This window comes from Heliangelus exortis, chromosome 8, assembly GCF_036169615.1.
Source record: "Heliangelus exortis chromosome 8, bHelExo1.hap1, whole genome shotgun sequence".
Taxonomy (NCBI): domain Eukaryota; kingdom Metazoa; phylum Chordata; class Aves; order Apodiformes; family Trochilidae; genus Heliangelus; species Heliangelus exortis.
In genome coordinates, this window is record NC_092429.1 from 18,201,917 (window position 1) to 18,224,615 (window position 22,699).

Below are 22,699 nucleotides of genomic sequence, written 5' to 3' on the forward strand. Positions count from 1 at the left end.
CCAGCCCTGAAGAAAGTAAATGTACGTATGTTTAATCACAGTGGTAGAAAAAGGTAAATTTGCTCTGAATAATAAATTTCCAGGCGGATATAGTACAAGGAAGAGCAGGAAAGTGAGCAGACAAATGATAATGTGGTTGTCAAAAATGGACCCTTAGACTTATATAAATGTTTGTGTTTTGCTCTTCTGAGATGGTAGAGCTGTAACACTCCCAGCCTGTCTGAGATAAACTGTCTTCCTAGCAAGTTTGCCAGATACAAAATGCTGGAGAGCAGCCTGTGGGATTCAGACCAGCAAGATGAGTTCTGACCTGAACTTGAAAATAACACATTTCTTTGGGGCACTGTGATTGTAAAAGCTACTTGATAGCTTCGAAAGTTAGTTCAATAGAAAAAAGTAAATCAACCCAGACTGCTAGGAAGAAATGTTGATTAAGGATATTGTTTACAGAAGCACAAAAAGATGAATAGCTACTAATAAACATTGGGACTTTGCTCAAAGGCATCTGGGGAATTTATGAAGTTGATAAGAACTGGCTTAAGATAGAATAATGTGGTTTAATATAACAAAGACCGGTAAACTGAATGATCAACTTTTCCCGTAATATCCAGAGGATCTGTTGTACTAAACAACACCGTCCAATGGTACAACTGTTAACAACATGAGAAAAACAAAAGACAGGGCTATTTAGTTTGGTGATAGGGACAAATGAGGAGTTGTTACTGTGTAAGTGCATCTAATAACAAAATGTATCATGGAAGGAGTCATCAATGTATCTTGGAAGGAACCACTAAGTTTGAGTTTCAGCATAGTCTGATTGAAACATGATACAATTTAAAAATTTATTGAAATTCCATGCCCAAAGCTCTTGAGAGCAATTAAGCTGGTACAGGATTAACAGGTACATTTTGGAGATATTAAAACCTTATCACTAATTTATTATCATTTATTAGTTTTAATAACTAATCATTCTGAATTTATTAACTCTTACTAATATTAGATTATGAAAAGATAAAACATGAAGGGCAAAAATCCAAATTCTATACTTTACAGTAGAGGAAGGTCACTGGTAATGTACCACAGGGACCTGCACTGTTCAGCATATTCTTAAATGATCAGAAAAAAAGAGTGATTATCGAGGTGACCAACATTGCTGATGATGCTGAATTATTCATGGTAATAAAAGCAAAAGCTGACCATGAAGAATTGTGGAAAGCTCTCATGATTCTGTGAGACTGAATGATAAAATGGCAAGTTAAATTCTGTACTGAAAAATGGAAGTAATACACAAGGGAGAAAACAAGCCAGATTACACATGCAAAATCCTGGAATCTAAATTAATGACTTCCAAACAGCAAAGAGTGGTTGAATGTGGAGGAATCAGTGAAAACATCAGCTCATGGCTTAGAAGCGTTCAAACATGCAAATGGGATTGATTTTATCAGAAAAAAACCCAACATAATATAAAACCAGAAATAAACCAGAAAGCATTTATTATGGACCTGTACAAAGCCATTGGATTTGTAACTTGAGTAATGAGAACCACTAAGGTCTTCCAGAATATGTTTAGGAAAGACACAGAAAAACGCATAACAAATTATTGAAAATATGGAATAACTTCTGATAGAGGAGACATGAAATTTACTAGGACTCCTGAAATATAACTGAAGATAATATGAGGAAGCTAAATACATCCATGAACAACATGGTTAGGTGAACAGTGAAAACTATCCATCTATTTTTTAAAGAAAATAACTGATGAACATTGAGGGAAACAGGTAGTGGGCTTGAAACAAACAAAACAAAATATTTTTCAACAGTGAGTTCTTAAATTGCATATCGTGTTGCCCTAGAATGTTGTGGGTGTCAAAAGTGCTCAGGCAAATTCTTGGACAAGATATTCTCTGAGACTGTGAAGTTTTGTTTGTTTGGTTTTTCTCCCCCAGCAACTCTAGGGATTAAATCTGGGACAAGGTACTGCAGAAAATACCTTTGTGTGCTTTCAATCTACTGCAGTCTTTCACTGAACATACACTACAAACTACTCATACCACGTTGAACTACACAGAACAGTATTTATTATCTGTTCTTGAAATAAAAAGGAATCAATGAATGAAACTGAAAGATCCAAATAATTAAAGGGATGATGACTAAAGGAAATAATTTGAGGAAGAAAATATTGTTGCACGAATAAGATTACTAGGATTTAAAAGATTTTTGTACTGACCTTCTAAAACACAAGAAAGACATAGCAAAGAAATACTCTAGCAACAAAGAAAACAGATGATGAAATAATTGTTTATGCTATCACAATGTCCAAAATATGGTAGGTATTTTCCAAGACATCCAAAAGCACACTAAAAATAATCTAATAGTATATGAAGGCAAAGCTACATGAAGAGGGAAGTAGAATAGCATGCTGAGCAAACAAATGAGCAAGAGGATCCTCTGTTTTTTTTTATTAGTAACACCATTGTTGGTGTCTTTTTTTCCCTTTTACAATGAAATGGTTTAGGTAAAATTCTGATAAAGTTTTGCTCTAGAAAGTCACACCCCCATTATTGCACCAAGATGTGCAAACTCAGTCCCACCATCTTTTCTGCTATAAACACTCTACTATGCACTACTCAGTCTCCCTCATATAGAGGAGCATCTAACTCAGAGGATAAACTGAATGAGCATTAGCTCACTTAATCAGATGGATTCTGGTAGACATCACAAGAGAAGGAGAAAGCAGGAATATTATAAAGGAGATGGGAAATGCAGGTTCAAAGGCAGCACTGCTATAAAGGCAAAGCGGGGTAGACAAGACAGGCAATGAGCCAGGTAAGTCAGATGGAAAGACAGATCTTCAACTAATTGTTAAAAAGTAAAGGGATCACTACTTCTACCAATACAAAACCAGACAAAATGTATTTATAAGGGGGTGAAAAAAGGGACAGAACCCCCCAATACAATATAGCAACAGGAGAAACCAGTAAGAGAAAACAACTATAACCATGAAGTCCAATAGTGCAAGGCCTAGTAAACATGCCAGAACCTACAGGATTGATATATATATGGAGTAAATATATAAAAATGCACTGGATTTATAAATGGTTAGAAGCCAGTCTAAATTTCTCAAATCCTTGATATTGCTTTAAAGCATAGTATGCCTTTAACACACACAATCAGTGAAGAATGCTAAAACCAGATACTTTTTCTTAAAAAAAAAAAAAAAAAAAAAAAAAAAGAGAGAGAGAGAATATTGATAGCAAAAAGCAAATAGTAGCATTGGGCCCGATGAACTTTACAAACAATCAAAGCAAATTAAATGTTTAAGTGGGATTTCATAAGAATAAGAATAATAAATTATTTAGTATAGTGTAGTCTAGTGGGTCTGGGTGCTGAGGGCAGTTGCTGAAAGAGAAGGCACTTGCAGATGTCAAAATGATATTGGCATTTGGGAGAAGCAATATTAGTTTTTTTCCACCAAGCAAATTGAGTGTTGCACAGAACCAGAGTGACTTTTTCAGAATAGAACAAAATGTCAGAGTAGAATGAGACTTAACATGTACTCCTAATTGTTAAGTTAGTTACTGGGAAACTCATGGGGCCAGTTAGAGAGGGAGACAGGGCTAGTAAAGCATAGTGAAAATTTTCTAGGTGTGGAAATATTAATAGCTTTTTTACTCTTTAAATTCCTGATCAGGCTTCATTTCAATAGTTTCTGTGACAGACTCCAAGGGACTTACACTAACCTCAAAAAATGAAAGTGCAATCAGGTGATGGGCTACCTCCTCAAAATGTATTTTGAAACCACAGAATCATTTTGGTTGGAAAATACCTTTATGATCATGAAGTCAAACCTTTAACCCAGCTCTGCCAAGTCCACCAATAACCATGTCCCTAAGCACCAGTATTGCCAGATCAGAATACATCAGAAATACAGAAATACATCAGAAATACAGAAATACATCAGAAATACAGAAATACATCAGAAATACAGAAATACATCAGAAATACAGAAATACATCAGAAAATGCAGATGATGTTTTGAGTACTTTTAAACATACTTATGGGGCTTGGATCTTTTAGGAACATTCGGATCACATTTTCAAATATCCCTTCATAGGTACAAATTCTTTAGTTTGTTTTTCTGTTGGAATGCGACCCAGGACTGTCCCACGAACAACACTTTCTGGAAACTCTCAAACACTGTAAGGTTTGTGATGAAATATTTGGACCTGGCAAAAAAATAATGGAAGTCTGTTTTTCTCAGGAAAGCTTGTGTTCCGATAAGGGAGTTTTCATAGAAACATGGGTACACCACTTTCTATGAAGAAACAGCCTAACTCACTACAAGTTAATATGTACATTCATCTGAACTATTTTTTGAAATAGCGGCCAGCTATAGTGGACAGGTTGTTTTTTACAAATGACTGCGTGGCCTAAGACACCGAGCCGAGGGCAGGGTTGCCCGCCGGGCCTGGGGGGCCTGACGCAGCCTCTCTGATCGTTTTCCACGCCGAGGAGGTTGGGAAGTGCTGGCACCACGCGCGGGACACTGCCCTGCGCAACAGGCGCCTTCTGGACACACAGTCGCGGCCCTCAGAGGGCCGCAGACGCAGCCCGTAGATGGCGGAGCCCCGGGGCGGGCTCGCCCCCACCGCCCCCGGGCAGGACCGTGAGGGGAGAGGCTCTGCGGGGTCCAACTCTTTCCCTCAAACCAACGCTCCCGAAGCGGCGCGCGAGGACGGGACCAGCGGATCCGCCCCGAGCGGTGCCTGAGGGACCGCGCTCGCGCCGCGCCTCTTTTCCCGCTTCCCGCCAGACGCCGGGTAGGCTCGCGCCGCCCCGCGCGCCGGCAGCTGATGGCAAAGGCTTCAGCGGCGCGAGGTGCGCGTGCCCAGCTCCGGCGCATGCGCTGTGGCGGCGAGGGCGAGAAGCGGAATCCGGCACTCGGCGACGCGCGGCGGGTTTCGTGCAGGCCGGGACGCCATTTTCTCACAGCCTTCCCGTACGTGTTGCCAGCGCGGCTCTCTGTCCCGCTTTTCCGCGCTTTGTTCTGCTCGGCGATGGACGGGTGAGTAATGACCGCGGCGATGGGGGCGAAGACATTGCCGCGGTTGTGCCTCCGGTCGGTGGTGGGACACGTTCCGCTGTCGGGCTCGCCCCCCCTCCCCCCACGGCCCCTACCCCCCCTTGCCCCTAGTTTTCGGCGGGCGGGCGTCTCGGAGGGTGTGGGGAGCGGCAGCTGCCCCGGCGGAGGTGGGGACAAGTGTACTTCCCATCTTGGGACAGCTGAAGTCTGAGGCCCGGTACGGTGTGGAGGGGGAATAGAGGACTTAGCCCCTCGGTAACGTGGGCCCTTCGGTAGGGTCTTCCGCTTAAATTGGCGAGGGCTTTGGGCCGCCGCCTCCTTAGTGTAGTGCCCGAGACACCGGATCTCGCTGTAAAGTGGGATAGCGATCTACTGCCCTCTGTCCCCTCCAGAGCCTCTTGTTCTCCCCTTCTCCCCCTAGCCTCGCCGCGGGGTGAGGAGGGGCGCGCTGTAGGGCTCGGGCGTGTTTTGGAGCTGGCTGGAGAGGATGAGCAATACCAGCAGGAGCCGGAAGTCGAGCTCTTTTGTTTTCAGAAACTGGCTAATAAGCCCTGTGGCTTCACCCCCTCCCCAGGTAGAAGGTCGCCTTTGTATTTGCTGGAGAGTGGTTGTAAAAGCCAAAGAAGGGAAGGTTTTGAAGGAGTCAGCCGTACGGGGCAGCGAGGGCCCTCCCTCGGTCCTGGCTGGGAGCTGGGGTTTGCAGGAATTGTACACCAGGCCTTCTTTCTCTTGGACCTGGAAAATGAGGGTGGTTGTAAATAAACGATCTTCCAGCTTCTGTGTTTCCTCTTAAGTTGTTTACTCCACTTCAAGAACCAATATCTTTGGTATGCTTTAAGCATAGCCTTTCAACTGCAAGAGTTTTAAAAGCTTTTAATAGTTGTGATTATAATGTAAAGAGTTAAAAATCCTATCTGAAAAGCCTTGTCATTAATGAGTATTACATTGGGGAATGCTTACGTACTCGTGTTTTTCTTTTTTTTTTTTTTTTTTTTTTTTTTTTTGGTCTCAACCGAAAAATAAAATGACTAAAAGATAATTGCTTCTGTCCTGGCTCAGACAAGGACAGTTATGCACTTTAAGTTACGCTATCAGAACCTCTTAGGAAAAGATGTACCTTGGTATATACCTGTTGCAGAGTTTCAAATAGAGTTCAAACATGTTCCTTTTCTCACGCTAGTTATAAAAAAAGTACATTTTTTTTTTTAATCTCTAAAAAAGATCTCTTGCTTAGGCCTTGTTGCCGAACTAGCTGTCTAGTTAACAGAGGTGTGTCAGAAAAGTTCTGTACTTATGAATAATTTTTTTTTCCACCCTATGATCTGTAATCTAGAAATCTTAACTAAATTGCCTGGCAGTGCTGCTTTTGGGAGTAATGTTTACTTGAAACTTTGGACTCTTGGAGAAGTCTATAAACTGGGGAAGCTCAGTGGCTTTTATGTACATTTCTTTTTTACTTCCTCTCAGTCCTGCTGGGTTCTTAGAACATTTTTTTTTTTTAATTGGGAAAGTTGTTGGCTATTTCAATTCCTTATTTTTTGCATTGCAATACACTGAAACGTTGATTTTATGAGAATAAATTGGTTTACTTGTTCTTGTTTTTTTTCTTTTCTTACAGCATTGTCACTGATGTTGCAGTTGGTGTGAAGGTAGGCTGTACACTTAGCAAATAAGGGGGCAAATTGTTGATACGAAATACTTGATACAAAACTTTATCTGTAATTGCATGTTTTAAGATTTTTAACTAGTCATTCTCAGCTGATACTTAGTCAGCAGTATATGCTTTATTAAGTAAAAATCCCTAGAGGTAAATTGGAGGCTCCACACAAAAGACTTTTCTTGACAGTCAACCATAAACAGTGGTTCTAGATTCATGTAGTAGTACTAGCTTCTTATTTTAAAACTTTATTTTGCAAGTTTTGTTTTTTTTTTAAACACTATCTCATTCTTGCATGGTGAGTGTGAAATAGATGTTTTCTTACCCTCTCCCCATCCTTTTTTCCAGAGCAGTTGCCTCTTCAGTTAATAAATGTCTGCCTATAGTATGACACAAAAATATGGGAGGTAGTATTTATTATGTAGGTAGAGAAGTGGATGTTTGCTTTGCTTCAGATTTTATTTTTGAAGTTCAGTTACAAGTTTGTCATATTTTTAACAAGGAAAGAGCTTCCAAATGGTTGTTAATTTGCAATTTGTTTCTCTTTTGTATTCCAGTCTATTGCAGGAATTAGATCAGTATGTTGTAGAAGCAGACTGAGATATAATGAGAATGCAAAGAAAGATATGTTGGACAGAGGAACTTTATGTTATGTTAATGAATGCATGCAAGTGATTCTATTTCAGTAGTAGAAAAGTGTAAGCTTTCTAGTTCATACAGCTCCATGTTTGTCCAGGGACTTTGTAGCTGTACTACAAAGCTGCCTTTTCACCTAAAGCTGAGCTGCGTTAACTGCTTGGCAAGCCAGGTTTTGTCTAGCAAAGCTCTTGTTTCTCAGATTCAGTACTAGTCCTGCTGGATTTGGACTAGTTCTTATATAATACAGATAGCCTGTAAATACAGCAGCTGCTCTATCAGGTGTACTTGTATTATGCTTCTGAGCAAACTTTCTTCTAGGAGGACCATTAAGAAGTCAGTTATATAGGTTCTGGACCTGTCTGGCCTCACATGTTCGTGCAGTATTGGTGACAAGCTAAGAATCACTGAATCAAGAGGAAAGTGTAGTTATTAAAATACTTCTGTGCGAGCTAATCCTAGTCAGAAATATAGACTGGCATGGTGTCTCAGCTGCCTAGAAGGACAAAGTATTAACTGAGGAAAACTTTAGGATGTGTCCTATCACTTTTACAAGGGCACATAGCAATACGATGAGGGGCAGTGGCTTTAAACTATGAGGGTATATTTAGGTTAGACTTTATGAAGAAACTCTTTACTGTGAAGGTAATGAGACACTGGCACAGGTTGCCCAGAGAAGTTATGGGTGCCACATCCCTGGAAGTGTTTAAGGCCTGGTTAAATGGGACTTTGAAAAACCTGGTTTAGAGTGAGGTGTCCTTGCCCATGCAGGGGTTTTGGAACTAGATGACCTTTAAGGTCTCTTCCATCTGAAACCATTCTGTGATTCTATGAATGTAATAGTTTGGAGGAATAACTAAGGAAGTTTAAGTCTTTCAGAAGTGAAGGTTTGGGGCAAAAGAATTTTAAAATTGCCCCCAATTATGTCTAATGAAGAAGCAATTTCAGATAGCCCGTGTATTGCTTGAACCATAAATTCTGACATTCTTAGGTCAGGAGAAGTAAAAGGATTCAATATCCCTTTCATTCTTAGGTGTGAGTGACTTAAAATCTCATGAGAATTGGAGTGCTTCAGAAATACATTGTAAGTGTGTAGTGTGATTTTGGCACCGTATTTTCAAGTACTAGCTAGACAATGAAATAAAGACACTTCAGATGACCTAGCTGCCTTTTCCTGTTGATTGTAGAAGTTATGATGTAAGAAGGAAGAGAAGTATGTCAGAGGTAAGGGTTAAAAGAAGGACACAGAAGGACACAGAAGGTCAAAAAGGCTCTTTGCCTTTTTGCCTAAATAGATTTATTCCCTGTGTTTTAGGAAGACAGTCCATTTGTGTGTGGAAGTAGTGGGTATAAAAAAAAAGGATGATAGTTTCTGGAGAAAGCTGACTAATGTCGGAGAAGTAAACTTTGTCATGCTTTGTGGAAGGCCATGTGAAATAATTGTCCTTTGTGTGCTCTGGTGACTTCTAATTGCTTTGGATGAACCTCTGTTTTAAAGTTGAGGAATATTTTACCTATACACAGTGTATAAACAACTGGGAATACTTATCTCAGCTTTTCTTCATTGCAAACTTTTCTTCGGGGTGCTTTAGAAGTGTGTAGGGAACAAATTTTGCATCCAGGGTGTTGCATCAGCAGTTCAGTGCTCTTTTGACACTGCTTTTCTTGTGATTTTCTGTGCCTTTGGAAGTGGGCAGGGATTTATGTGCATTAAAAGAGTTTGTCCAGGATATTTTTTTGACCTGATGCTTTCTTGAGATTTTGCACCTACTGTATGTATAGTGATCAGTTAAACATCATGTTTATGATGTATTCAAATATACTTGGAGAAGGGGATTGTGACATAAAACCAGGATTGTGACATATGACCCTTCTGTTTGCTTTATTTTATCATCAGTAATGTCGATCCAAATTTGAAAAGTACATGATCATCTGGCTGGTTTCTCTTAAACAGAAAAGTGAACGTGGTATATTTTTAAACCCACTCTTAAAAGACTAATAGTAGAAGTTATCTGTTGTAGTCTTTGAATTAAAAAGAGCTTTTGAGCTGTGGGGAATGTAGGTGGGTGAGGCAAGTATAAAATAAAAGGAAGACTTGCTTATAATATTTTAACAGTTTTATAGTCTTAGTTACCTCTTAATGAGGCTTCTAAATTTGAAGCTATTACCATTTATTTGTGCTGTGTGCTTTCTTTTGATTTAAAACATTTTTTTGTTCCTCAAACTGTCAGATGTTCAATCCTGGTTTTATACACATGTTGAGTTACCAGAAATTAACACCAAAAGCCAAGGAAAACATAAAACTCAAAATGGAGGTGGAAAAAATGCCAAGTACTATTTGAAAACTTGGTTTACATAGTGTAAATGTGGGTAATTGCACATCTCAAAATATGCAGTGGGAGCAGGCTTCCTAGCTAAAATCTGTTAGAAGAGCAGTGTCCTTTAATTTCTGAATGTTCGAACATATCAAAACCCAGTAATTTTTTAAGTACATATGAAATAATTCCTATTTGATTTGGTTCTTAATGTCTTGTTTTGCTTTCTTAAAAAAAGAGGCAAGAAAATGTCACTCTGCACACAGTTCACCCATTAAAATTTACAAAATAATACAAAAAGAATGAGCTTTAGCTCTGTGTCTGATGTTACTTTCTGAACTCATTGTTGCATATAAGGAGTTTTTGTAAAGTATTTTTTAATAGAACAGCAGTAAGGATTCCAGTAATGATAGAATATTACATAGTTCATCGTAATTTTTAATATTTTCAGTTTATTGAAGAAATTCTCTATAGATTTATAGATTTATTCATGCATAGTTTTAAAATTGCCATATTACATAAAATGTTTGGGTTTTGTGTTTTTTAAAACGGCACATATTAGTTGCTCTGGTTTTATTGCATGACGTTTTTGGTCACTGAAAATTAAATGGCCTGCTCGTTAGCTTCTAGTCTCAAATTTCTCATTGTTCACTGGCTGTAGAAGTTTGAGCATCAGAATCTAATAACTATAGTCTGAATTGCTGTTTTGTGTTGTCTTTACAATTATGATGCTTTAATCTGGATAAATAAACTGATTTGGCACTTGGAGTGATAAAGCCTTTTTCAGTTGTTGAAGTGAGTATATGAAATATGTAATGTACATTTCTTGGGAGTAAATAAGAGACTCTTCTGTGGGGTATAAAATGTGATGTAAACAATATACATCACACAGGTGCAGGGAGTAATGCAGGTGAACTTTTGGTGCTTATTGAAGAGGATAGTTCTTGATTACTGTATTTCAGTGTGCACTTCAGTCTAATGTGTCATCTTTCTCTTGGATGGCATGTGTAGCTGTGTGGTAAATGGGGCCTGAACAACTGAGTGACTCATTTTGTGTACATGTACTGCACAATTCAGAATGGCTGAGGTGTACTTCTACCTGATGGGAGAAAAGAATTGGTTCTTTCTTCATGGATGTATTGTTTTGTACATAGCTTTTGGGTGTCTGTGGCATTGTTGGCAGTGCTTTGGGCTACACTGGCCAAAAAATTGAGTGTCAAGTGTGGACAGCCCTGCTGTGTTTAGGATGGAAGACTGGTATATTTCTGTAAACACAGTTTTAAAATGTTTAGAGATGTGTGAATGGCCTTTTTCCTCAAAAATTGAAGCATCAGCCTTTGCAGTATGCTTAAAGAAAGAGGGAATACTTGGTGTTATTTGGTTGGTTATGTTAGAACTGGGTAGAAGATGCTAGGAAGCATTGTCCTAGTACTTTCTGTTAGTTTTCCAAACACTAATGTGTCACAAAGTCCTTTTTCCTGGTTGAGTAGTAACTGGGGGGAGGAGGGGGCATTATAGTAGGCAGGCAGTAGCTAAAACCAGAAGAGATTTGAGCTGATGAGGAAGAGAGCACAAAGCTGCAGTATCTCTAAGTATTCTTGAACTATTGTCCTTCTTCTTTAACTGAAGTTCTGAGGGATAATCTCTTCTATTAAAAAAATGAAGAACATTAACTCTTTTTTTGCTAAGAACTAGAAGTTTCCTTGTGGTGGAAACAAACACTATAGATATATAGATATTTTGTGACTTTTTATTTGAACTGTACACTGTGTAATGAATACAAATCTGTTTAACTCATTCTTACAGGCAAGTGCCATGTGATGGTCTGTTTTATTGTATTTAAAATATTAGAATGACAGTTTTGAACTATCTTTGCATGTCTAATATAATTGTTAGTTGATTATTGGTAGATTAGACATGTCCTGTAAGGACTGTGATATGAGAAAAATGGGTTTTTATTCAAAGGATTTTATTTTTGTATTAACTGGAATGGTTTTGAAGCAACTTTCATGTTTAATAGTTCTTGGCTTTAGCAACAGTAGACAGCAAAAAAATGCAGAACATGGTAGCAGTGAAGTAGAGAATGAAGGGTGACCATGTTCAGAAATTTAGAACTGGCATATGGTTTTGTCTCTTCAGCAGTGGAAGCAATGGGGAAACTGTCCTTGGAGAAAAAAAATCCAGCTTCTTAGAGTGGAAGATACTTGCTTTCTTTTTAACAGTAACTTTTGTAAACTGACCCTGTTTGAAATGGCTTCTGTATTTATTCCCAGAATAGTCCAGTCCTTCCCCTCCTTCCCCTCCTTCCCCTCCTTCCCCTCCTTCCCCTCCTTCCCCTCCTTCCCCTCCTTCCCCTCCTTCCCCCTTATTTTTTTTTCTTTTTCCCTTTAAATAAGAGGGGAAAAAAGAAAAAAAAATAAATAAGAGGGAAATTTTTTTTTCTTTTTTCCCTTTTTTCCCCTCTTACTTCTTTTTTTTTCTTTTTTCCCTTTTTTCCCTCTTATTTCTTTTTTTTCCTTTTTTCTTTCCCATTGGTGCTCATTCTGCCACCATAATACTTCTGGTGAGCTGAAAATGGAGAGAAAGGGAGAATGTTGAAAAAATAGTTTCTGGTCTGTGGCATATATGCAGCAATGTAAGGAAGGCTTAGTATACTGTTGTATATACAAGTATACTATTGGTATGTTTTAGTGTCTGTCCCTAATTGGAAACCACCTAATTTTCATTTGTAACAGGCAGAACACCTATATATGCATCTTAACTCAGAGGGGTGTTGGAAGAGAAATGTCATCACCTTCACAGTCTGAAAAATAGGAGCACATCATCATGAACCTTTCCTGATTCTTGCAGCTTTGTGCCATGTTTTCACAAGTAAATTGAGCTGCATTCAGTTTTTTGTCACTGTAATAATACTTGTGCAACAGCTTTGGGTATTCTCTTCACAAACCTCTCTTGGTAACTTTACCAGGATAAAGCCCAGCTGACACAACAACCAGCATCTTTTTAGTCAGATTTGTAGCAAAACATGGGGTTGCATAAATGCTTGTAGTAATACTAAGTTGGGGAGAACAGATAGATAAAAACAATTTGCTAGGGCCAGGGAGAAGGTAGGACTCTTGCTTTTGGTGTTAGCTGTCTCAAATGAGGATGTGGTTTCCCAAGCTGTTAATGGGACTGTGAGATTAGATTTAGGGATTCAGGTTTTCTTCACAGCTGCAAGCATACACAGCTGTTTTCAGCTTTTCATAAAATCTGTTTTTCTATGAATGTGTAATGTGAGCATTGAGTCATAGACAAAATAGCACTAGTGCTTTTAATTTATTACTGTGAAATAGCAGAGAATTGTGTAGAAAATTCCTTCCTGGTGATTCTGATTTTTAGACTTGGGAACTGCTACTGAGGGACAAATTTGTACCTCTAGTTGCCATTGTTCTCTGACTAGACAGCTAAGTATGCATCCAGGTGGTAGCTCTAGTGAGTGATTCTCACCTATTCTAATTTACTAACAGCTACATTCAGCTGCCTTGGAGTAGCACTTTTTTCCTGGTAGAAGTGGGATGGAAAGTCTGAAATGCTGGAATAAAATACCTTGTGTACTTCCTACTATATATTTGAATTGCTGGCTGGTATTGGACAGGACTCTTGCCTGCAGTCTTTCTTTACACTTCAGCTTTCTAGTTTGATAGTCCATCTTGATCTTCAGGTGCTTTGAGAAATTTGTCCCTTTTCTACATTGTCTTCTGAGAATCTGCAGGCTTTTTAGAGGAACTGAGACTTGTCTCAGTCCTAAAGACTTAGCAGATTCTTTTGATTTGTTTCACTAAATTTCTACAACCTTTTCTTCAATATTGTATATTTGGACTTGGCTTGTCCTGTCCTGAGTAAGTCTGCTGTTATCCTGTATGTATGGGAGGTGTAACAGTCTATTTATTAGGTAACTTGAATTACGTGTTTTCACAAAAGTGGGTATAGTCGAACCAGAAGGGTGCATATGTATGTTTGTAGTGTTTCATTAAAAATTTATCCTGTTAAAAAGTAGGCATTTGTTAGATTCTGACCTATCACATGTAAGCTGAACTAAGTTTATAAGTGCTATGTTTGAGGGTTGGAAGTCTATTTTCCTGTTACTTCTAACATCCAGTCCCCAAAGTTGAGACATTGAATACTGAAAGCAGTGTGTTTACAAATGCATATCTGTTAAAGGGGAATGTTTAATGTCTGAGTTTGAAAAAATATGCTTTTATTCCTCTCCCATACCATCAGGTCTCTGGGTTTTTCTTTTAAATTGCTCCCAGATGTTGTTAGGAATGAAGTGTTTTACAATACTGTTAGATTTCTTTAAATCATGAGATCTGTCTCCTGGCTTGTCATACCCCTTGGGAAATTCATGCCTGTAGGCTGAGAATGACTGTGGTAAATGCACAGTGCAGCTAAAGTTTGCCTTTTTTCTTTCATCTGGTAGGAGAGAGAGAGAAGTGAGGGAGGCAGAAGTATCCTGTTCTTGAGATAGGTTTGTAATATCACCAAATTTGAATACCAGAAATGAGAGGATTTATCAGAAAATTATTTTTCAGTATTTTTTAGTGTATTCTTTATCTTTTCTGGTGGAAATTTAAGAAATTATTTTAAATTATGCTGTTGACTTTAACAAAGTGCAGTTTTATCACTTGTTTACTGTTTCTAGTAGTACTGGTTTAGTGTTCTAGTAGTCACTACTGGTGTTTTGACTAGTAGTAGTCACTACTAGTGTTTTGAAGCATGACATGCTTCAAAAAAGCCCTCTGTAATACACAGTTTGTAATATTAGGTTCAGCCATAACTTCTGATGATCCAAGTATTCATAGTCCTGAGTTATTCCTAGAAGAGATGATAATGTTTCTCTTCATAAAGAGTTGTCAAAAAGTACTTGGATGCTTAAAGGTGAAACCTTCAAACCTCCTTGATAACTCTCAAGCCAAAGTTGTTATGCTTTTTGGGTTTTGTTTTGGGGTTTTGTTGGTTTTTTTTACCTTGGGTGCAATAGAATCTGTGAAATGTTTGAAATATTTCACGCCATATCTGGAAAGTGAGGAAAATAGTTGGCAAAGGCTTCCAAATAGTATTTTTTTTTTTTACGAGCTTAAAAGTATGACTGTAATGACTTCCTGAAATTACAGTTACTTAATATAACCTGTGATAGCATTAAATTTTGTAGTAGTTTATTATGACGAAGGGGAATCTGAAATCCTGCTATGTAAATCTAGCTTGTGTAGTGAGGGATTCTGTTAGCTAGACTGTTAAGTCATGGAGGTAGGAAATAATTTGCTAAGCTAGGGACTTTTTTGTTCTCTTTGTATAATTGATTTTGTAAATTGTAGGAGAGACAGTATATACAGTAACTGTATTCACTAACAGAAATTAACGGAAATACTGAAGTGGTATCTTAAGTTTACAATATATAAAATAATTCTTATATATGTAATATTTAAGTTTCTCCAAAATATGTATTCAAAGTCTTGAGTAGGTATATTTTTTCATCTTTTTTCTGAAAGTGATCCTACATGTCAGTTTTACTTGATTTCATTGGTTGAAACAATGCTTTAATGTGTTGTTTTCACATCATGAATGGAAATGCTCCTGTGGGGGCAAGGGTGTGAGAAGATGAACTTCATTGAAAGGACAGTATTGGCTGCAACAAATTCAAGGCTCACTCACTGCAAGAAGTTAGTTGGGCAATTCCCTTATTTTATGTAATAGCATTTTGGCAGATGCTGGTTTTATGAAGAAATGTTCTAGGTATCGCCAATCTGAATAGGCAGTGGTTTAGCTTTTTATTTACATTGACAGAAATAGAAATTCAGGATTGAAAATTTGTGCTGTTGAGGACCAGCTGTCAGAAGATGAGCTCTTAATGGTATAATAGCAGTTTATACTTCTGATTTTATCCTTTATAATCTCCTTCCCTCATGCTCACATGTATATTCGATTAGTCTCTATGAACTTACTGTTATAGAAACTTCTGCTTTCAGTCTGACAAAATCATTGTGGTTTTTTGTTCACTTGTTATTTTAACTGAGATTTGGACATATCTGTGTTAGATGTGTTTGTGATTCTCAGCTTTGTTATGCAGTCTCAAACTTGCTTTGATTCTCTGATACATAGCAGTTTGCACAGATGGGAAAAAGTTGAACAACATGGCTCTTGGATTGTCCATTCAGCACTGAATCTGATTTTTGTTATTTTTCTCAAAGAAAAAAGTTTAATTTCCTTATTTCTGAAAAACCCAATAGAATTTATCTGTTAGTTTAAAGATTTCTTTGTTTTGCATTATATTACTGGCAGAACTGATGTGCTTGAGAATAAGACTAGTGAATGTTCAAGATGATTGGGAAGCAGGTTATAATAATGAAAAATATGTGTGCCATAGTGAAGTGAGGAAGAACTTTGTTCTTGGAGCAAGATGCTAGTCTTTTTTTGGCTTATCATCTTCTAGAAAGAGATGCACATAAAAACAACCAAGCACCCCAAAGCACAGATAGAACAAAGTCTTGTTTCTGCTAAATAAATTTAAGTAAAATAAGTATTTATGTCTGTGGTGTAGCTCAGGAGGTGCTTGTGTTATGTACTCATGTCAGTCTTCAGAGTACGAGTTGGCTTACTTAAAATGCTAACATTAAATTGCTTTACTAGACAACTGTCATCTTAAGATAACACTTTTGAAGTAAATGACAATTACCAGCTATTTACTGATTTTGTAATTTAACTGCTCTGTATCCAAGTACATCATGTGTCTTTTGCTGAACAGCTGGTTTTAAAGTTATATACAGAATGAAGTGCAGAAGTGTCAAGGCTTCTTAAGAACCAATAAGGAAAAATAACCATGCATATCTAAGAAGGTGATTAGTCAAATAAGAAATCTTTGTATTTTATGAGAAGTTGGCAAGCATGTATGGGAGTGAGTTAGTAAAGGTTTGCTGTATGTTTGTGATTTCATGGTGAGCTGGAAGAACATTCAACAATAATGTGTACATCAGTGAGTCAGACCTCTGAACACTGATTTATGAGAATAAAACAAATGTAGAGTTTGATATATGCCAATATAAGGAATTTGCATTTATTTGTTCTTATTAAGAAAAACTGTTAACACTTTTTCAAGTGTAATGACAAAATCTTGTGATTGACTCTCAAGTGTATTGATGAAATGCAAAATGAAATGTTCCAAAATGAAAACTTTGTAAATGGTCACAAAACAGAATAGAAATAAACAAAAATAGAGAAAAAGGAAAAAAAAAATAGAAACTGAATACACACTCCGTGGAATAATTTTTGCACCTTTTGGGTTTTTCTGCTATGGGTTAAGAAATTAATAGCTTTTTGAAAGCCTGATTTTCCAGAAACCAGAAGTTTATGTTAACAATCTTGTGTTCTGCTACTCAACACTTGCTGCTGTAAGGAACTTCTTGAATCTGAAGGCAACTCAAATTTCAGATATTTCAGAATTGTAAAGTTGCTACAGGTTTTGGGAAGAGAATTCATGTGGCACTGGGGATGCTTCAGCTTTTTTATGTCGTAACTGCTATACCATTACAAATTAATGCCTGGCATATTAAGGAAAAAAACCTGCTACTAGTTATCTTAATATGCCTAACTATGAACTGATTCAGTCTCTGCTGCTATTTCTGCCTATTCAGTTGAGATGTTCAGACTGCAGACAAGGGCTTAGGGGAAAAGCTGGTCAGGAGCAGAAAAAGTTAAAGTTACCACTGCGTAAGCTAATACTGCTAGTAATCCTGAACTTTGCAATATTTTACTAATGGAAGTATTACGTTAAAAAATATGGAAAGAAGGAATGTTTTAGTGTCTTCATTAATGTCATATATACATCAGACAGCAGTGTAGTTGGAATAACAGATTTTTTGTAACTTCTTCAACTTATTTGTCAGTTTTGTCCAGCTAAATTTTTTATGTGTTTAGAGATCTGTTCTTACATTGAGAAGAACAAGATGTGCTCTTTCTCATGATCCTACCTAATCTTGGTATTAGATGTTACTCAGTGTTGAAGGAAATCTGTTGTTGATTTCATAGGAACAGCTTTTGTTTCCACAGCATAAGTAGTTTAGCAGAACTAAGCAGTGGCCTTGAGTCTGCTTACCAGTCTCCAGCAGTACCTATAAACATCAGGTGTTAGCATTTCTAGGAATAGACACTGACCAGAAAACATGCTGTTATTTGAGCAAATGCAGTTTCTTAGAAGAGATTTAACTGAAAAGTAAAATTACTAAAAGAAAATTGATTTTGTTCTGATTCAAACCTGGACAACTGCATACCCTTAAGTTCTTAGACAGTTCAATAAACTGTATAAAGATTCTTCAGAGCTGATTCTGAAAACTAAGTAAACTTTAATGGCTCTATGCATACATTTTACAGTTTCTAAGAGCTTCTGGATTTCAACTGTGGATTGAACAAAACTTTAACACATTGTTCTTTGTATGCACATGCATACAGTACGCTCTGATAAAATTGGTAAAGGTTTGATTTTATGAATCTTGCAAGCATGCTGCCTAGAAAAGTGATGTCTTCAGGTTAATTCAGTATGCAGTAGTGAGGTGCTCTGTAAAACATACTAACTATTCTTCATATTACATTGTAGTGTTCATGACAAAATTAAAAATATTTTTTCATAAAGATAGCAGTAACTATTTTCTTTCCTCATTTCCATGTTAGCAGTGACATGGATTAGTGTTAAAGGTGCTGGGGAGGTACTTCTGAAGGGAAAGAACTAATAAAAAATTAAAGATAACCTTCAAAGGATGGATGTCAGGTTTATTCCATTTATTTATTTATTTCTAAATGAAAGATTACCTAAATATTTTGGAGCTTGAGAATAATCAAAAGCCACTAGATGTCTCAGACCTCTGTCTCACAGATAATTTGAGAAGAATGGATTATTTTGTATTAATGTTGTTTCAATATAAAACCTCCTTTGTTTTTTTTGCAGCCCACCTTTGAGTAATTTTCAAAAAGAGCCTATAATTGGTATGTCTTGTTTGAAGAATTACAGTGATGTAATTCCCTGTCCTAAATTGTTTCACAGGACAGATGGATATCCGCAAAATTTAAAATAGATAAGTTCCTATGAAGACAAGCTTTTTTTTTTTTTTAAATAGGATTGTTAGAATTGAGCTAAATTCCATAGTTCTATTTGTATAGATATGCTTTGTAGTTCATCTACACATCCCTGTAGTTCATCTACGTGTAATACGTGTATTAAAATATCAAAATAAGTTCAAATAAATGTTAATTCAATAGACTAAATATTTAATTATAATATTTTAATTTGAAATGCAGGTAAAATTATTGCACAGCAGGTCTCATTGTGTCTGGAGGTGACTGTATTTCAGTGGTTTGTGGAACAACTGTTCTTAGGCTGCTCTGATTAAAACAATTGCCATGTAAATATACTGCTTTTATTAGTTTTCAAGTTGTTGGACTTATCTGAAAAGAGAAAGTGTGCCAAATCTGAATAGGTTTGGTTATGCTTGCTTGATTTCTTCTAGAGGTTTTCCCTGCCAAACTGACATTTTATATATCATCTTTAAAAAATCACAAAATAGAGGAAAAAAAAAAATCTCTTACTGTCTCTTTCTTTTTAGAGAGGATCTGACGAACTTCTTTCAGGCAGTGTACTCAGTAGCCCGAACTCTAACATGAGCAGCATGGTAGTTACTGGTAAGTGATGCCCTTTCAAAGGAGAAATCTATCATTTATACTTGGACTAATTTCCTGTTTGCAAGGGGAGAACACTGATAAAAGAATCTGTTATGCTATAGAGGGATAAACCGTTGACATGCATTAGACTGTAGTGACCTTGTACATACTCATAAACCTTGGGTATCTCAGGAAAAATTCCATAAAACAAGAGGCAACTTTCAGATGTCTGTATACGAAAGTGTTACTGAGTGATGGGATGAAAAATTAAACTTGTCTTGTACAGCTGTCTTTAAAGTAAGGAATCACAACTACCAAGCAAAGGTAAACAGCTTAACAACTCTTGTATGACATCAGCTTTTTCACACTTAGGCATCTGCAAGTCTGGGCATTACAGGGAAGAACACTGCCAGTTTCATGATAGAGAATGGATTCAGGAAAACAGTTTGCTCTCTTCTCGTTTAGACTGCTAAAGCAGGAAACTTCATTTTGCTACTTTAATCTGAGGTTGCAGTGCAAGAATTTCAGAATATCAGTGTGGTTGTTCCTTGGTCGTATTTCTGGTGATCAAAAGAGAGAGGCTTTTTGTGAATTAGCACTTGCTAAAATGCGTTCTATTGCAGATAATCTTTCTGTAGAGGGCTCACATCAGAGGTTTTTCTTTTTCTTTTTTTTTTTTTTTTTCCCCATGCATTTTTTTTCTTTTCTTGGATATGTGAAGGAATTGATTCATGGCATCAATGTTGCTGGGTTTTCCGTACAGTTGCCTGGGTCACTGCTTTAATGTGCCTGAACAATTTTTCTTAACAGCAGGGTCTTCCCTTCTAATCTAGTAGTAAAAGATTGGGGTTTGAGGTGTAATTTCATGTTACATTATGGTGCTGTGGTGGCAACTCATGCCAGATCCTACATCCTTCACAAAAAAAAATCCCACCTCAACTTCACAGTGTTGGAGTGCTTATACAGTCTTAGTACTAAGCCAGTGTTAAACTGTTGTGCCAAAAAGTGTAATTTTCCCTTAGAGTAAGAACCGGTGCAATGTGTGGTGGAGGAGCACGGTGGCAGAAAACCACTTCCTTTGGCAATTCTGTAAGGAAAGGTGGGGAGAGGCTTATTTGGAATAGGTTAAAAATACAGTTTATTGCATTCGTAGCCATTTTAGAACACTTGTTTATTTCCTCTGCTTTTCTTACTTCCTTCTGGTTCTGACAGAGGTCTTTTGTTCTTGTTTTCTTGATGTCTTCTGCAGTCCTCTGATGTCTTCAGCATTTACTTAAAAAAAACTAGGATGAAAAGGAGTTAGGGTTGTGTGTGTGAGAGTTTGGATTTAGGCAATGGGAGGGGTAAGGAGAGCACTGTTACCAGGATGAAGTCTTGAATGTTACCAATTTTCCATATATTTTCAGGGGAACTTTTCTTTCAAGAAAACTAAATACAAGGTCATTGGTCAATGAAAAAATTTAGACGCTGAAGTGAAAGAATTGAACTAAGAATTGCTATAATTTAGAGTTCTCAGCAAAAAAAGTACAGAAGGTTGTCTAAGAAGCCTCAAACTTCAAATAGTAATTAATTTCTCCTCTACAGAGGTGGAAAGGGGGCCAGTTTGGTTTGGGTGTTTTGTTTGTTTGGGTGTTTTAAATAGTATTGTTTGTTTGGGGTTTTTTTGAACAGTTTCTTGGGATCCTGTTCAAATACCTCTTTTGTCTTCCTGCCTCTGTTGAATAGCATTTAAGAAGCCCTGTAGCATAGGCCAGATCCACAGCTCTCTGAACTTCTGAATATATCCTCCATAGCCATCTTGTTTATCGTGAATGTGGAAATACTTTTTCCATACTTGCAGAGTATACAAATTACTTCTCAGTAGAAGTAATTAGATTTGAAATTGAAACACATGTTAATTTTTCTGTACTCATCTCCTGAAGGCCATGAGTTCAAGTATTCTTTATATCCAAATTATTGTCTTCCTTTTGCTTTAGTTCTATTAATTTTCTCTTAAGAATTAAAAAATTTTGTGAACAGAGTTTTTCAGCTGTAGCAAAGACACAGTAGTGATGAATCTTCTCTGATTTTTCAGGGCTGAAAAGATGCTGTAATAATTTATTAAGTTCTTTTTAAAGGAGATATGTTGTAGAAATTGTCCTACTCTAACTCTTAAAATTAACTCTTCTAATGTCCTTTCATTCTTAATGTTTGGAAGTGTCATGATCTTATGAGGCCTGGTCATTGTTTTTTGGAGTACATAGATACCTGTTCTGACTTTGACCATGATATTTTCAGCATCTGATCCCATATTATTTTTCCAAACAGATACCTAGATAAACAGAAGAAAGAGGCAGTTTGTTTTTCTAATCTTGAGTTTTATTGGTAAAAGTATACACAATCAAAAACCCAGTTGTAACCAAGAGTATCCTAGCAGGCCTAAGCTTAGAGCAAAAACTTGTGAATTGCACCCTCATTTCTAAATCTCTGCTAAATGGGGGCTGTGTCCCTCATCTTTAGGGATAAGATTGCTGATGAGGTTTTTAAAAATTACCCTCTTACCTTTGTATTGTAGTAACAGTTCCATTAGGGTGTTTTTTTATGTGAATTCTCTTGCTCTGAATCTCTTCAAGTCAGAGAAAGGCATGAAAGATACATGCTTTGTCTGTCTTATATATTACTCTTTCCTTATTTTGCAGAAATGTTGGACAGGTGTTTGAGTTGTATTCTTGCAGATTATCTGAACAACTGGTAATTTGGTAAATAATATGGAAAATGCTAACGTTGGACTGTTATCCAAAGGACATTGCTCATAATCTTAGCCTTGTGCATTTTCTAAACAGCTTTGTCATCAGTATCCATCAAGACTGAATAGATGAAAGGAAACTGACAGTATTTTATAGTAAAATTCACTATAAGTTTCCTTGCTGTCTGGAGTACTTCTTGTGTCTTGTAAAAGGAATAGCCATAGTGGAAAGGTAGACTTAGATAACTGAGGATGACTGCTATGTGAGTTCTTTTACCACTTTTTTCTGAACTCTTGTATCTCATGTTTTGGACCTACTTTTGATTATTGTTGTGGAATTTGATTTCAGTCAAACATTTATTTAAATATACAAGAACTTTTTTTTTCTGCTGAATTAGTTTAGGAGCAGTAGGTCTCGTAACACAGGCCTCATACTGCTTGAATTACTACTAGTATTTTTCTTCAGCTTTTTGGAAAACACTGTCCAAAGTCTATTCTTATTTTCTATCATAGTTTTGCTTGGTTGTGATATCTTTGGAGAGCATAACTATATCATAAATATCTGTGAATTAGGGGTGGGCTTTTTATGCATCTTG

At 37.1% G+C, this 22,699-nt stretch overlaps 1 protein-coding gene across 7 annotated transcripts in view; it reads left to right on the plus strand.

Annotated features, from left to right (window-relative positions):
* The first annotated feature begins 4,857 nt into the window (after nt 1-4,857).
* Nucleotides 4,858-22,699, plus strand: part of PTBP2 (polypyrimidine tract binding protein 2) — a 46,139-nt gene continuing 28,297 nt past the window's right edge. For 3 of the 7 annotated variants that reach the window (XM_071750798.1, XM_071750800.1, XM_071750801.1), the window contains exons 1-3: nt 4,884-5,065; nt 6,702-6,732; nt 19,324-19,399. In XM_071750798.1, the coding sequence (XP_071606899.1) occupies nt 4,902-5,065; nt 6,702-6,732; nt 19,324-19,399 (271 nt within the window). In that variant the 5' untranslated portion in view covers nt 4,884-4,901. Of the gene's footprint in view, nt 5,066-6,701; nt 6,733-18,687; nt 18,707-19,323; nt 19,400-22,699 lie in introns of those variants that run through there. The other 4 variants (XM_071750799.1, XM_071750803.1, XM_071750804.1 and 1 more) reach the window with 4 other exon arrangements.